At 39.7% G+C, this 15,081-nt stretch overlaps 1 protein-coding gene across 1 annotated transcript; it reads right to left on the bottom strand.

The window, feature by feature from the left end:
• Nucleotides 1-2,778: 2,778 nt before the first annotated feature.
• Nucleotides 2,779-5,234, bottom strand: LOC115743487. The gene is made up of 3 exons (XM_030678277.2): nt 4,925-5,234; nt 4,250-4,430; nt 2,779-2,837 (listed from the first exon to the last, which is right to left on the bottom strand). The coding sequence occupies exons 1-3, from the start codon at nt 5,198-5,200 to the stop codon at nt 2,779-2,781; spliced, it is 516 nt and encodes a 171-aa protein (XP_030534137.2). The 5' UTR covers nt 5,201-5,234.
• Between the last annotated feature and the right edge of the window lie 9,847 nt (nt 5,235-15,081).

Genomic DNA, 15,081 nt, shown 5'->3' with positions numbered 1-15,081 from the left:
TGCTGAAACAAATACCTTGACTTATAACCTTCAAAACCGCTAGAAGAATCATGTATTGTTGCTAACAATGGGCAACAAATTACTGTTATTTGCCCCAAACGATGCAAACAACTTCATCTCTTCAGTTGATTGGTCAACACCAGAACATATACATTTATACATGAGAGGAAAAGGATTCCAAGAACATTAAGAAGAGACTCCACCACAAGACACAATTTGAAAGATGGCAAAACAAGGGTCGTCGAATACTTTATGCCTTCTTTGTTGAACTTGATGGCGTCATCCATCGCTGCTAGACCTTTAATAGATGAAGCAGCAAATGCCAAGATCCACGACATTACCTGGACAAACTATGGATGTGAATTTTGCTCAGTATTCAGGATATGTGACCATAAATGAGAAAAAGAAGCTGTTCTATTGGTTGGTTGAAGCATCATTGGATGCAGAGTGGAAACCTCTTCTCCTATGGCTCAATGGAGGACCCGGTGCATCGACAATCGGGTACAGGGCTTTTCAAGAGATCGGACCCTTCCAGATCTTGCCTGACGGGAAGCTTTCTAAATGACAATTTGCATGGAACATTGGTAATTTTGTTGCAGCAATGCTTCGTGTATTGAATCTTCATTAAGACTGTTCTATTGGTTGGTTTGGTCTTATTGATAAGTGAATGTCAAAATCAAGAAAATTTATTTAGGCCAGCCTCACTCAGACAAAAACTCAATTGAGAAATTATAGCAGTGTTGTAGTATGGAGGCCGAATATTTTCAGTAAATCAGGAAAAGTACACTAGAAGTGCCATAACTTTTGTAAGGCGTTCACTTGAGTGCCATAACTTTCAAAACATTCACTTAAGTATTATAACTTTTAAAAATCGTTCACTTGAGTGCCACGTTGACGTGGACGCTCGAAAAGCTGATGTGGCACGCTGGAAAAGTTACTGTAGCACCTCGGAAAGGCGACGTGGTACGCTTGAAAAGTTACTATAGCACTCAAGTAAACGATTTTGCTCCGACGTAACACTCAAGTGAACGATTTTTGAAAGTTATGGCACTTAAGTGAACGTTTTGAAAGTTATGGTACTCAAGTGAACTCCGTACACAAGTTATGGCACTTCTAGTGTACTTTTCCGCATTAAATCTGATGATTAGCTTTATCTTGTCAGCTTGTTGTATGATATAACTTTTAGACCAAAGTAGATATTATGTCATAAGGGTAGACTTAATAATCCATATTGGTTTTTATATTTGAACCGGTGTTTATAATTATGAACTTTACTTCTTTCAAACTCATATACAATGCGCCGTCGCTAAAAAATCCATAGTTAAGGCGATGATTGAAGTATAACATCTTGTGGTTTCTTTTTTCCTATAGACCATTTTATTCTTCCTCGATTCCCCTGCTGGAGCTGGATTTTCTATCCTCATAAATGCTGAGTCAATCGGAGACAATAGCACCGGTCGGGACTTAATGACTTGCTCTTCCTATTTACCCTGGTTTAATTTTGCGTCTTCCACTCTGCACTTTCTTTTCAAAAGTCTTATGTTATTTACGTCTCTTTCTATCTCAGCGATGGAAAGTCACAAGTTTTTTAATAAATGGCTCGAAATTTTTCTTAAGTACAAATATCGAGACTTCTATGTCTCCGGAGAGAGCTATGCAGGTACACATGTTTTGGCGCCATTTAATTGCATAACGTGATTTGAGGTCACTCACGAGCTCAATAGTAAACACTTACTTCATGACATTATGTGCCTCAACTCGCTCGACTGATAGTAAATCACAAGGGGATCGTGCGACCAATCATCAATCTGAAGGGAATATTGGTGAGATGATCAGTGTCAAATCTGTATGTCAAAGCATATCCACTTTTTGCTATTGAACTGTACTGAACTAATGCTCTTTTCCTTGGTAAAAATTTTCTAGTTAGGAAACGCTCTTCTTGACGACAAAACTGGATAACCGAAAATGGCTGATTACTTGTGGAATCACGGGTTGATGTCAAGCACTACGTACCGAAACATACAGAACTTCTGCGCTGTTGATAGACATTCTGATGGCTGCAATAAAGCTTAGAATGAAGCATACATGACTGAATTTGGCGATGTCAACAATTTTAACCTATTTATGAGACCATCTGCGAGCCCCGCATAGGTGATAGCTCATAAATTTATTCTTAGAGGATAAAAAACGGATTAGAAAGCCCGTCAACACTTTGATACTTATGCATTGTTTTTTTCTCTAGAAGTAGGATTAGAAAGCATACAAAGATGGGTTTGGTTCTACTCAGATAATGACACTGTTAGTTACATGAGAAGGAAAGAGGTGCATGAGGCTTTCGACATTGACCCCTCCTATATTCCAGTGAACTACCCTCCAGACAGGTATTGTTCATGATACAAGAGCATCACTCGATCAAGGGCACCGAAAATTTCTGGAGAATAACAAACCATGTGGTTTGGCTTATGCAGTGAACTGGCTCAAAAGAACTACGCAGAAAGCAACACACGTTCATCGGTGTTGCCGGTTCTAAAAGAACTCATAGAGACCCATTTGCGCATTTGGATAAATAGGTATGGCGTATTAGATTTAGAAACAAGAAAAGAGAAAATCATTCCAATACATTTAATCTCGAGCCTGCAACATTTGATTAATTCGAGATACCAGCCATGATGGTATTGAATATGTAGAATTAGTGCACTAACATAAAAAAAAAAAACACTTGATTATTCCTTTTTTTTCCTTTTGAGCAGCGGGACTACAGATATAGCCATTCCTTTGTCAACAACTTGGCGCAACATAGAAGCACTTGAGCTCAAAATGCAGGACAAATGGTGGCCCTGGAACCATGACAATATGGTAAGTTATTCACAGTAAACTAAAAGCAAGACTCTTTGGTTTTTTATCAGCTAGCAGGTTGGATCGAGGTACACAAATGGCTTACATACATTGCGGTTTTTGGATCGGGACATGAAGTCCCGACGTATCTCCCCTCTCATGCACATGCTTTGTCAGAGCTTCCTATCGAATACACCCATGCCACGGGCACCAAGTCAATAATGAGAAGTTCGACACTGCATTGCTCGAGTGATGGCTCAAGAAAATATCCATTTTCGATTGCGATGCCCAGCAGAGCGAGGCAAACCATCATACTTGGCATTAATGCTCCGTTTGTTTCGTGAAAAATATAACCATTTCGGAAAATGTTTTCTGGAAAGCCATTTTCCAGGAAAATGACTTCCTTTTTCGATGTTTGGCTAAAACTTGAAAAAGTTCCGCAAAATATTTTCCGCCATTTGGTAAGGAAAATTTATCTTTTTTTTTCCCCTTCAAAATAGACATACATTATTTTTTCACCGTTTGATAAAGAAAATTCCTTTTTTTTTCTTCAAAATAAACAGCCCAATCAACAACGTCTCAAAAATCTAGAATTTTTTAATAAAAAAAATCTAGATAAAATTACAACATAAAAATCATCACCAAATCCACTCCCCTCAATGAAGAAAACGACGGATTAACCAACCAAACAAAAAGAAAGGTTCTGAAATCATGAGACCACCATTGAAAGAACAGAGCACGAGAAGTGCAGAGGTTTGCCGAACGAAAAATACTACATAAGTTTTCTATTCCTCTTATATCGGATGTGATAAACAACAACAGAGCATGTAATCCTGCAAGCAACATTAGCTATAGCTTTCCTCTTCCAACTAGCACAAATCCACTGCAACTCTTCCAACTATTCATCGGCAAACATCATTTAATTCTCGAAGGACAAGGCCTTCCATACCCACGGCACATACAAGTTTAATCCTCAAAGTACTGACAACAACAAAATAAAAAGAAAGAACAAGTGTGTCTTTTGCCAACAAAACCAAATAAAACATATCACTAATTGTGTCCTCCTTTGCTTACAAATTTGTCAATCCACGCTTTACGAAGATTCGCACTCTGCATCATGAATGCATTTGCAATTTTTTCATTATCTACTAGATAGTCAAATATCGATCCAAGGGTAAGTTCGTCATGCCCATCCACTTTCATCACCTCATTGTAGAGTTTAGAGCATTCAGCTTTCATCACCTCATTAGAGATTTTATGGTATTGGGCAGCGGTTTGATTTAATGACTACATTGCCGATGCCATCTCTCCAATTTGTGTTGAGAGTGTAGCATACTTATTATCCATGTCAAAACATCTTCGTCTTTTGTGAGATCTCTTTTCCGAAGGCATGGTAGATGAAAATGTTCTTGACCCTGCATCAACTCATCGAAATCATCGCCTAAATCAATAGAAGAGGAGTCAATTTCCATTGCATCAACATCTCCGAACTGCTTAGCAAAGCTTCCGGTGGCCATATCTCTCCCAACCACTAGTGCCATCTCATCATACATATCAATCATCTTGTTAAGATATTTTTCATGAGTAGGATGGACCTATGAATAAAGATGATCCATAAAACGTCAAACAAAATGAAATATTTTCTAAACAGCAAATGCAAAAACAAGTTCATACACATCACAGGAATATAAAGAGGAAAAGCTTGGAAGGTGCTCTGTTATATTCAAGAGCAACCACCACTCAAGAGACTTTGAAAACAAGCCTCTCTCTCGACTCACATCAGCCAAAGGATATTCACGTGTCTATGTACTCAGATTGCAAGAAAAGACAAAAGAAAGGCCTCTTTAACTTCTTTTGCATCGGATCGATAGACTCAATGGAGTTTCTTTAGTTTCCATTTGGTCCGCACAAACATTTTCCTTGTAGAACTATCATTCATTGATCCTCTCTCTCTATCTAAACACCCATCCACCTAGTAAAACATTGATCAAAATCTCCGTAATCACACAAAAAATATGCAAATGCAAAGTTGCTTCCTAATTCAATTGCAAGAACATTTTTTTCCATGAAAAGTGATGAAAAAAATTACCGTCACATATTGATCAAATTCATTTTTCCCAGCTATGACCATCTTCAACTTGTCATCCCAATTGAATCCACTCTTGCCATGTACACTTTGGATCGTCTTCCAATTGCTTTTGACTGTCTTCAAATGGTTCTCAACGGGGTTGGGCTCACAACCACCGCCAAATCTTTCATTTATTATATCAACAACTCGAGCAATTGAAGAGGATTTGAAAATGCTCGAAGGCTTGTTTCCTTTACTAGCTTCATCGGCAAGAATTTCAAGTAGAACACGTTCCATAGGCTTAGACCATCTAATTGCTTGACCTTCTCATCATTTGCCTTACCTTTACCCTTCATGATAACTACGTAACAACTTTAAACAGTAGAACAAGAAAAAATCTGATGAATAATGAAAAGTAGTAAATAGTAAAAGATGATCAACATTAAAGAAATGGAAACCACAAGTTCTAAATGAAGCATTCAAAAGAAACAAAAGGAAAACTATTGACTTCTTCTTATATTTTGATAACTAATCCACATTGCATGCACAATCCTATCCCTTTTTGCAGCCCCTATCGTATTTTCCTCCTTTTCCTCTCTTTGAGAAAGTTGGACTCTTGGATTTTCTCTTTGAGATTCCACTTGCCTTTAGCTCCTCCTTCAGTCTCCTTTTGCTAACTCACCATCGCTCTCGCACTCTGGTCTAGTCCAACTCTCGCTCACGCTTTTTCTCTCTTTTGGACTTCACTCCCTAAGCTGCCCTCCCCTTTCCTTTTTTTCTTTTGGAACCGAACCAGCAGCCTGCCCACTTCTCCCTCTTTTATGCTCACTTTTGTCTCTTACCCCAAGTTTCTTCATGTTGTTATGGATGCTTCTTCATTTGTGCCGATGTGGGTGATGGAAAACCAAGGAAGAGAGAAGCAAGATGTGATGGTGTGCAGAGAGTTGGTAGTGAAAGTGAGGGAGGCGTGAGATAAGGATACAACCGATGGGGCTGGTCATCATGGGAAAGGAAAAGAAAATTGGGCTGTGAGAAGATAAAGACAGAGCATTGGACTGAACGAGAATGAAGGAGTCATGGGCCAGCCTTGAAGGGATAGAAGGAGGAGAAAAAGGGCCCACGTCCGTGCAAGCCCAAGCGGGAAAAGGGAAAGGCTCGTGGGCTGAGCTTCACCCAAGCGAACTTGAGTCGAACTAGCCCAATCAAATGTGCCTTCCTAATTTTTCATTTTATAAATATATATTTTGTTTTCTTTCTATTTACAATAAACAAGAAAAAAAAAATATTTTGATATATTTTATTTTACAACTAAATTAAGATATGGAATCGCCAAAATTAGGTGTCAACAATCATAACATAACTACACACCATGGCATTAGATACGTGTGATTCAGTTCACAAAGCATTGTCAAGATAATAGATACTCAAATCAAAGCATTCAAACACCATATGTAAACAAAACTAACACAAAACCGCTTGCTCAATCATATAGGGCTCACGGCCGAACCTCACTTAGACAATAATTTCAACTCTCACATCAAACCGACGATAAGTTCGCCGATCGAGATACATAATCTAGCTACTAAGGACTATGGGATACAAGTTCATATGTCAACTACAAATCAACAAGTAATTCAATGGTCCATCGTGCTCCAAAACACTAAAATTGTACCATACCATTCGGCCATGTTCAGTTCACCGTTCAATTCCCCAATTCGTCTTCTAATCTTGTTTATCCTACCCTCATGGAGGTTAATCATGCTCATAGATACAACATACAAAACCATTTGGCACCTCACATACTCCAATCATACCCTGTCTCTCTCGGCAAGCTCATTTCATTGCCCAATCTCGGTAATTCGTCCATCAATTCCACCTCCTCGACATACTAGATCATCTATTCCACCCAAAAGAACAATATACTGTCATCCGTGCACCTCTCACACCAAAATCATACCCTCTCCTATAAGATAACCACATTTCACTACTCTAATTGATGGTCTATCACTCAATCCCATCATCCCAATGCTCGATGATGTCATCCAAGCTAAATTAAGCAACATGCAAGCTATATTGAATAATCTAAGATTCGGCAAGTTAAGAATTTACTTGGCTCGATTTCACACCCAAAACTACCACGAAGTCGTGCTCATCCTCACCTCCTTGCGCACGAACGAGAGTATGAGAGATTGAGAGAGAATCGGCCAGCAAGAGGGTGAGCGAAATTGACGGTGATGTCGGGTCGGAGGTGGTGAGGCGCGGTCTTGAGGGGAAAAGTGAGAGAGAGAGTAGGTGAGCTTGTGAGTTTCTTCCAAAAAATAAAAGAGGAGAGAGAAATTAGGGCTTAAATAGTAGTTAGGTGGTCTCTTACATGCCCGTCAATTTTCCTTCATGCAAGGTTCCACATATATTTCAGCCACCAAGTGTCAACTCCCACCAATTTCTCAAATTTCCACGTAATTGAGCTCTATTGTGACCGAAACTACACACAATCAATCCCTATTTTTTTCGATTATACCTTTCCACATCATTTATTTGAAGTCCAAAAGACAAAAATTGCTTCACTATTGCTGCCAAAATAGTTCCATTATGCTCTTTAATCAAATTGGCGGAACTCGGGTTGTTACGGGTGTGACGCCCTAGAACATCATGGCGGCACGTATCTTTTCTCATTTTATCTTTTTATTAGTAATTATGCCTACGGAAGCACAACAAATTTTCAATCGACCTGTACAAGGAATCGTACAAGTTTAATTAATACACTTACGCATCATTTATTTATATTAAACATCAATTTACAACTTTATTACATCGTCCAAACAAAATACAAAATACAAAAATCTTGAGAAAGGAGTTGGGTTGAATGGCACCTCTACTCCCATACAATACCAAAAGCAAGTCTAAACATTAACCAAGGCATCACCCGACTCGGGGGTTGATGGCTACCAGCATCATCACGTCCCCTTCATTGTCTTGTTCGGGAGACCATCCTACATGTCTTGAAGATAAAGAGTGAGCTAAAACCTAGTAAATAAAATCTCTAAGTTTAAGGTAGCAAACCATCTTACCATTCAACCTGGTACCAACAAGCAACGTGATTTCAAGGCAATACAAATTAATCGTATGAAAAACGTAAAAGTAATGCTCTATCTTTTCTATCATAATATGCCAATGGAAACCGTTAACAACGCTGCATAAGATCATTCACTCAAATGCAAGCAGATGGCATGTTACTTCATGATGCACCAGTATCACTTAGTAGCTTACCACTATACATAGGGAATAGATAATTCCTACTCATCATGAAGCTTATCGATATACATAGGTAAGTTCATACTCGTCATGAACCTCACCGGAAGACATACAGGTGACTTGTCACAAGCCAAGACCCATCTCAACTCACAAGGCATCCCGAGCACTCCCGAGACATCGTCGCCACCAACTCTTGGGGAACCAAATGATAAATACCTCTTTGCCATGGACACATCCCAATCATCACATGCATCCTCTACATCAGCAAGGATAAATACGCCACTGTACAACCGCATTATGATGGTCAACACGGGTTTATACTAGCCAACTCAAGCTACAGAAGCCAACTCATATAGATGGCCAACTCCAGAGTCTCTCACGCATACTCATACAAGAGTACCGGCTATGGCAAAGGTCTTCCTTATATTGCATCATGGCCATACACATTATTTAACCATAACAATTGCCATGAACATCACAATGATTTATCATTTCTCATATGATTAATGATAAACAATTAATTACTTGCACTTCAACACATATGTCCTTACTCTTTCCATTCTCATAAATCAGCAACACGAATATCAACAATCCAAATAATGACAATCCAAAGAATCGACCCGTGAACATCGACAACTCAAAGAATCAACCACGTGACTAATCGACGATACTTAGCTAATAAGATAATTTAGCCAAATTACAAAGATAACACTTTGAGGTTTAGTTCCCCATTATCACTTTTCATACTACCGAATCATATAGGCATCGATTAAGCACAAACTCGACAAATAGAGGCTCATCGATTCAAGACAAATGAACACAGCAATTGAAATCATAATCGATGAAACTTTCTCACACTTAACATCGAAATTCCAACTTAAAGTAACAATCACCGAGTCTAGAGTATCAAGTAGATCAATCTAACTTAGGCTCTAGAGTTTCACTTACTTCGAATAAAGACTTGGACAACTCCAAGCCTCAACCACCTTCAATGCAAAATAAGAAGAAATTTTAACAACCTTCAATCCTTTAACAAAACTAGATTAGTAAGAGAATAAAGCTCACAAATTCACCTTGTAAACTCTTGAAAGAAGGAATTTTGAAACTTTGATAACACAACAATGTCATCTTTGCTTTTACTGAAAAATTAGAAAGTGAAATTAGAAGGGAAAAAGTGATGAAAAATTTATTTTTCTTTGTAAAAACAAGTAAAAATTCTTTTTGAAGCTTGAGAGCATTTGGAGATCTAGTTATAGGCCAATGGAGATAAGAACAAGTAACCCAAGCTAAAGAAATGATGACCCGAGATTAGAAGTAGCATAATCATATGGCTCCATCCAATGATAAGGCCATGGACTTAGAAAATCAAGGTTAAAAGTAATAATGATATTGGACTAAAATCAATAATTGTAAAAGATAGAGAGATATGTATCATAATACAAATGCTTCAAGTGGCCCTAAGTGAGTGGATAGGGTACAAGCGGCCTTATAAGGTTAGCTATAAGAAGATATTTTGATTGAAATGGGAGAGAGCTTCTTCTTGGCCAAGTAAAATGAGCGAGTCATCAAGATATTAATGAGCTAAGGTTGAAATAAATGAGGTAATGTCCGATGCCATCACTAGACTATGTTCAACGTCACAAACTAAGGACATAAAGCTTCAAATACTTGGTGGAAAAATGGAGAGCGATATGTGTGTTGATACCTAAATTTTGGCTAATTATGTAGGAAAAATTGCATAAAAAGTAGGGACTAACCTTAGTCTCTAACAAAAAATATTTAATTCATTTTCATATAATTTAATTTATGCATGCATAACATTTTCATTTAATCGAACAGGCGGTGCCGAACGGACCGCATGCGGATTTGGCGAGCAAAACACAAATTCTGCTGTAGCATTGGAGGATATGATGACCGAACATTCTACGAGAATGAGGCCTAATTGACACTTGACTAAGCATAATTTAGCCACTTATGAATTCAATTGAAACCAATTCATCCCTTCATGGACTTAATCAGAAAAAGCTTTGCAGATGTCCATTTTGTTAAAAGGCCAATGAATTAAGCTCGTGGTTTGACGTAAAGTTCCACTATATAAGTATGTCTATGCTTCGCTAACGGAGGAGGCCATTCATCGAAAATACAAGGCCAGGAAAATTGCCACTCACTGCACCTTGAGAGAGGGAGAAGAGACAATGGAGATCGAAGGCAAAGACATTCGGGCTTTTTTCCAAACCAGGTGGAAAAAACAAACTAATTACCAAACCAGGTGTTGACTTTTTTTATTTACCAAATCGGGTGTCGCTCAACGATCATAGTGCTCGCCGAGCGGCACCCGGCTCGGCTGATCCACTGCCGGTCGACGGGGGCAAGTAGTTGCTGCCCCCTCGCTCGGCACTTATAGTGCCGAGCGGTGGCCGTTCGGCGCCATCGCTGAGCGGGCGGCCGCCCCCATCCGCCAATTTTAATTAATTTTATTTTTCATTTAAAATATGAGATAATTTGCATTGATTAACTTTCCATGTAAATTTGCCCAAAAAAAATTTTCCATCTAAATTTGATTCTGCCCATTTAATTGTTTATCACATAATTACATGAAGATATAGAGTAAATTTGCCGAGAAGGGACTGATTCGAGAGTAAAAAGACGAAAAGGGGGTCATTCTCGACAAGTGAGCTTGGGTTGATATGTGAATGATGGAAGCTAAAGGGGCAAAAAGGTAATTTTCGTATGTGCATGCATTTGGACTTGGTCGGGGGTATCCTCACACTCCAAAGGGCTAGGTGCTTACGAAAATTCACGTGCAATTGACTAATATTAGGGAACCAAACTCTTAGCTAGGGCTGAAGCTTGAATTCATCCGAACAAAAAAAAAATCACGCGACAAACTAAGAAGTCTCACAAGCAATCGATTGATTTAACAACCCGTGGATTAAGGGCATAGCGATTTCGGTGCATCGCGAGAATTCTTATAATTATGTATGTATATGTAGCGACCGATATCACGCCAAAGCATATGATATTCGTGCCTCATGTTTGAATGAGGAGGGCCGGAAAAAAAAAATAAAAAGGCATTCTCTTGTCGAATGAGACTGTCATCACTTGCACGGGCCTCCGAGAAACCAAGCAAAGGATTAGCCGGAAAAAAAAAAAGGAAAAAGAAAGAAAAAGGTCATCAAGAAGACCGGCTTTTGACTATGCCTGAAAATCAAAGATGGCCCAGAAACTAAGATGCCTCTTCGGCTATTCAACAAATGGCTTCTTCAGAACATGCAATTTGCAAATTTTTATTTTATTTTAATAATGTTTTGTCAATCAATAGTTACCCAAGTTGCTTTCTTGTGTAAGTGGAGAAAAAAAAACATGGCTGTTGAACAAACCGAAAAGTTCAATGTACATGATATTGAAGAGATTAATTAACATTGAAAGGACATTAAGGCCGTCTTTTTTATTTTTGGGGGGGTTGGTCGAAGTTCTTTTTAGTACTTGGAAAGAGGCAAATTTCGCGAGCCGATGTTGACTTTTTGACTAGACCCTAAGGCTCATTAGTGTTCAAGTCATTCTCTAGCTTACGTGGATTGGAGTAATCTCGTATTAAACAACAGATCAAGGTGTGGAGCGATATAAGATGGATTCCGAATACGATGTTTGCTACGTTTTAGGAAGAATCTTGAGGAGATTAGCGACCGCAAAACGACTAGAACCGCTCTTCTTCCCACCTAAAATTGATTAGAAAGCGCGGGGTGGGTAGAGCAAAATAGATGTTGTTAGAGAAATGCTTTCAGTTGATGGTTGGAATGTATGAAAGCGGGGACAAGAAAAGTTCCGGGGTGGATAGACAATAATGATTTGGGGCTATTGAGGTCGTCTCTTTCCTCATCCCTTTTATGCTCATGGCTTGAGCATTTTCTTCTTTCTTCCATTCTTCACCCTCGTCCACTTCTGGTTCTTAGTCCTCTTCTTCTTATTCCGCCCCGTGGGAGTAAAGCCTTCCCCATTCTTGTCGGGCTTTTCAATCTTGGGTTGACAATCCTCGTAGAACCAAAGAACGTCCCCATGAAAAACTACGGTCTCTAGGCAATAGCTGAAAAACAGATTAAAAAAAATGAGGCCGACAGTCAAAATTTTTAACAGCGAGCATTCTCTTACATGCATGCACACGAGCGCGCACATGTATCATTATGTGATGTAATTGTAGAGGGTGTGAGGGGAAAACTTATCGGTGGACAGCGTATTCCTTACAATCGTTACAATATATCAAAGTCTCTGCATTGGAGGCGGACAATCGCCTGCACGAACATAAAATCGGGGTAGACGTCAAACCTTATTTGGATTTTAGGCATTTAGAAATGTACGGCCTTTAAAATCGATCAAGCTAATTCTCACAAAATGGAAACCAAAATTGTGATGGTTGTGAAAAACAGCGATAACGAGCGAACCTTTACGAGAAATTAGCAACGAAAAGTCTAGGACGGCTAGAGTATGCGTACCACTTCCTTCGTCGGATTAGCTGCCACGAACGCAGAATCCCCGTCCTGGCCGTGGCGGGGCGTGGGGGTAGTCGCCGCGCTCGGCGGCTCGGTCTTGTTGAACGAGAGAAACCATCATCTCCTTCCTTTCTTTCACGAAGCTCTTAAGAACGAGAGAAAATGACCGGGACTAATTTCGTTTTTGAGCTCCGAAACCGAACTCTTAAGAACGAGAGAAAATGACCGGGACTAACTTTATTTTTGAGCTCCGAAACCGACTTCATTCCCGTCCAATTTATTTTGCGACATTTGGGGACCCCCCCCGCCCCTCCGCCGCGGCTCTACATTTTGCGTCATTTGGGGGAGGCGGGGGGGGCCTCCCCCAAATGACGCAAAATGCAAAGCCATTATTGGCACTGCGGGGACTATATGATATATGAACTACTAAACGGACAAAAGGAAAGAGAATGTTTTTTTTTCATTTGTTGTATGGGGGGCCTCCCCCAAACAAGTACGTTGCGGTGCCAATAATGGCACTGCAGCACCTATGGGGGGCCTCCCCTACACCCTATTATGTGCAGACGTAGCTTCAGTTGTGTGTGTACGCGGGGGGCGTTGCGGCGCCATTCACGGGTTCAATTAATTCAGTTTGAATTCTTCTCTTTTTGCATTTGAAATGTCCATGATGCCCAAGATTTTTGGCTCCATACGAGGTGGGAAGGGTTACTCCGACGACGTATATGTGTGCAATTACATGTACTAATTATATGTGCACAAAGTAGCAAACTATTGACCGTACATTAATTAAGTACGAGATAATACGTTGCAATTAACGATGGACATCAAGGACCAAGAAGGAAGGAGTTGCTGAATTTTTTTTGGTATCTTTTTTACTCTCTTACGCCATCTAAAAGCCAGAAAAACCGTGTCCCATTCACTCAGCTATTTCTCCCTCTTTTCCCAATTTTCGATCGTCGTTTTTCCTCAGCAATTTATGCTCTCATTCGACACGCGAAGAACCGGCATAAGTCATCAGCCTTGGCCAGGATTTTATCTTTTTTTTCCTATACTTTGATCATTTGTTTTTTGATATCTTTTGACAAGAAGTTCATTGGGAAACTGCAGCACGAGCATTTTAGCTCCAACGTAGATTGCATCATTTCCGGACATGTGATCACGTCGGTAGATAATGGAAACTGCAGCACGAGCATTATTGACTTGGGAATCTCTCTCTCTCTCTCTCTCTCTCTCTCTCTGTATTTTCGTTTTTACGGAAGTTGCGGGCGCAACCGTGGGGGACCCGCAACTTCCGTAAAAAAGGCCCCCACTGCAGTGTAATTATACCTCTGTCAAGCCAAATTAATTTCAGATTCGCACGAATTAGGACAACACCTCTTCAAGTATGTAAAGTGGACATCAAACAGATAAATGATGAAATATCGCGCAATTGAGATATTGTAATGTTACAAAAAAAATTACACATGTAATATAAAAATCAACTAAAAAAATGAACGTAATAAATATGATCGTTGAACGGTATTATAACATTACAAAAGTGTCATCAAACTATTCTACATAATTGACACAACTGTCATCTAATCCCGGGCCAATGCGTGCGCACATGTTTGCCTGTTGTACCCTGATTTCCCGCAGTTCGTGCAATGGTTACACGAATCGCTACTGCTCGGGGTTCTCCGGTCCATCTCACTACGTATCCGAGATGCACGAGACCTTCCTTTCTTCCTAATACGCCTTGGATCCGGAACTAATTGCAACTCATTAACTTTATCCCAGTAGTCATGATACCCTAATGGATGAAACATGTACCGATAGCATCGAAGGGTTTTGTCCAACGTATAGCATTCATCTACGGACCCGGTGTAATCAATTGCATGTACTTGGCATACTACAATTACGTGGGAACAAGGAATTTTCAACTGTTCAAATTTCCCACATGTGCATGTTCGCTCGTGTAGATGCACTTTGTATTTGTTGCCCCCAGATCCTCCGGTTCTATCACGTGCGCTTTTCACTTCGTAAATCTCTCTTTCAGAGTTGAAACATCTTACTTGATGCTTCTTTGCCTTTTCGCTATTTTTGAGGAGCGTTTCACCCTCAATTTGCGTAAATTGCCATTGGTTGGCCTTCTGCATCGTGTACATCGTTCTCCTCGTGTCAAAATAATGGGACAACTGGTAGAATATCTTTTCCACCATGGCTGTTATTGGTAAACCACGAACGGGTTTCAGCATCTCGTTGACCGATTCAACCAAATTTGTCATCATCGACCCATATCTCTTCCCTCCATGATAAGCCTTTATTCATTTCTCCCTTGGAATCTGATCATACCATTCAGGTGTGGGTTGATCGACCTCCCTAATTCGGCTCATGATGAAATAGAACTTCTGTCATTGATTCGCGTAAGTTGCACATTACAACGATGATCAGTACATTATA

The sequence above is a fragment of the Rhodamnia argentea genome, chromosome 4, assembly GCF_020921035.1.
Source record: "Rhodamnia argentea isolate NSW1041297 chromosome 4, ASM2092103v1, whole genome shotgun sequence".
Taxonomy (NCBI): domain Eukaryota; kingdom Viridiplantae; phylum Streptophyta; class Magnoliopsida; order Myrtales; family Myrtaceae; genus Rhodamnia; species Rhodamnia argentea.
Note: the sequence above shows the minus strand (reverse complement) of the source record. Positions and strands in the feature narration are given on the sequence as shown.

What these genes read in the sequence shown, in the direction of transcription:
- LOC115743487 (XM_030678277.2), bottom strand. Translation starts at nt 5,200, where the DNA reads ATGGAACGTGTTCTACTTGAAATTCTTGCCGATGAAGCTAGTAAAGGA. An exon ending in AATTTGATCAATATGTGACG is followed by an intron (nt 4,431 to 4,924) that starts GTAATTTTTTTC and finishes CTTTATTCATAG; the next exon opens with GTCCATCCTACTCATGAAAA. An exon ending in TTTCGATGAGTTGATGCAGG is followed by an intron (nt 2,838 to 4,249) that starts GTCAAGAACATT and finishes TCATGGTTCCAG; the next exon opens with GGCCACCATTTGTCCTGCAT.